The following is a 961-nucleotide window of genomic DNA, read 5'->3' on the forward strand; positions in this document are numbered from 1 at the left end:
CTTTAAATATCAAAATTTCTATAAACTAAAAAATAAAGAAATTAATTATATTTTATTAACAAAATTAAGAAATAACATATATTGTTTTAAAAAAAATAGTAAATGTATATAAGAGTTATTTTAATTTTCTAAAAAAAAGAAATGAAAAAAATGTAGAACATTAGACTTAAAAGTGGTTTTCCTCGACTGTTAAAGTGAAGAGGGTAAAAATTATAAGAAATTGTAAGGGGAGGTCGTTAAAAATTTCTAATAAGTATGGGGTGTTACTGTAAAATATGAAACCTTAAGGAGCTCAAAAAATGAACTCTAATAATAATAGAAACGCAACGGCTAGTAAAGTCTACTCTCGCCAACTCTGCTTTTTCCCCAAATAATGCAAGCAGAGAAGCAGCAGCAGCCATGGAGAATCAACATTTACGCAAGATCCAAGAACTTCAATTTCAGATTCAAAGCAACAAGATCATTACCCTTTCCCTCCTGGAACTTCCATCGACTCTCCATTTTGTTTAGGATCCGGAGGTACTTCATCCTCCGAGTGAAATCAGAGTCTCCCGATCAACAACGACCAACTCTCAAATCTAGACTCCTCAGAGGTTTCGAAAGGTTTCGTGCTTGTCGGGCCAAGAAACGCTCTTTTGCTGCAAAACAAACCTTAAATCTTCAACCCCCAGAAACCAAATCCTCCATTAATCATTTGAGACGGTTAGCTCATGAGGTATGAATTTAATAAGCTTACCTTCTTTATTGTAATATACTATTCAATTGTTTATTTTGATTTTTTTTTTTTTTTTTTTTTTGGTTTTTGTAGGAACCAGTTTATATAGGTTCTTTAGTTGTTGGGATTCTTGCATTTCTGTTTCGATCAACGTCTGTGAAAGTTATAAGCTTTGTTATTTTATTAAACTTGACCATGTTGCTGAAGAAACACGTTTGTGGAAGAAGATCCATGGCTGCTTTGGCT

At 32.8% G+C, this 961-nt stretch overlaps 1 protein-coding gene across 1 annotated transcript; it reads left to right on the forward strand.

Moving 5' to 3' along the window:
- Positions 1–365: 365 nt before the first annotated feature.
- LOC116122070 lies at positions 366–949 on the forward strand (the record flags this gene model as incomplete). Its single annotated transcript, XM_031407988.1, has 2 exons — positions 366–715; positions 809–949. Coding segments are annotated over exons 1-2 (483 nt in total), but the record flags the coding sequence as incomplete, so codon positions are not given.
- Positions 950–961: the final 12 nt, after the last annotated feature.

Source organism: Pistacia vera, unplaced genomic scaffold (assembly GCF_008641045.1).
Source record: "Pistacia vera cultivar Batoury unplaced genomic scaffold, PisVer_v2 Contig1308, whole genome shotgun sequence".
NCBI classification, from domain to species: Eukaryota; Viridiplantae; Streptophyta; class Magnoliopsida; order Sapindales; family Anacardiaceae; genus Pistacia; species Pistacia vera.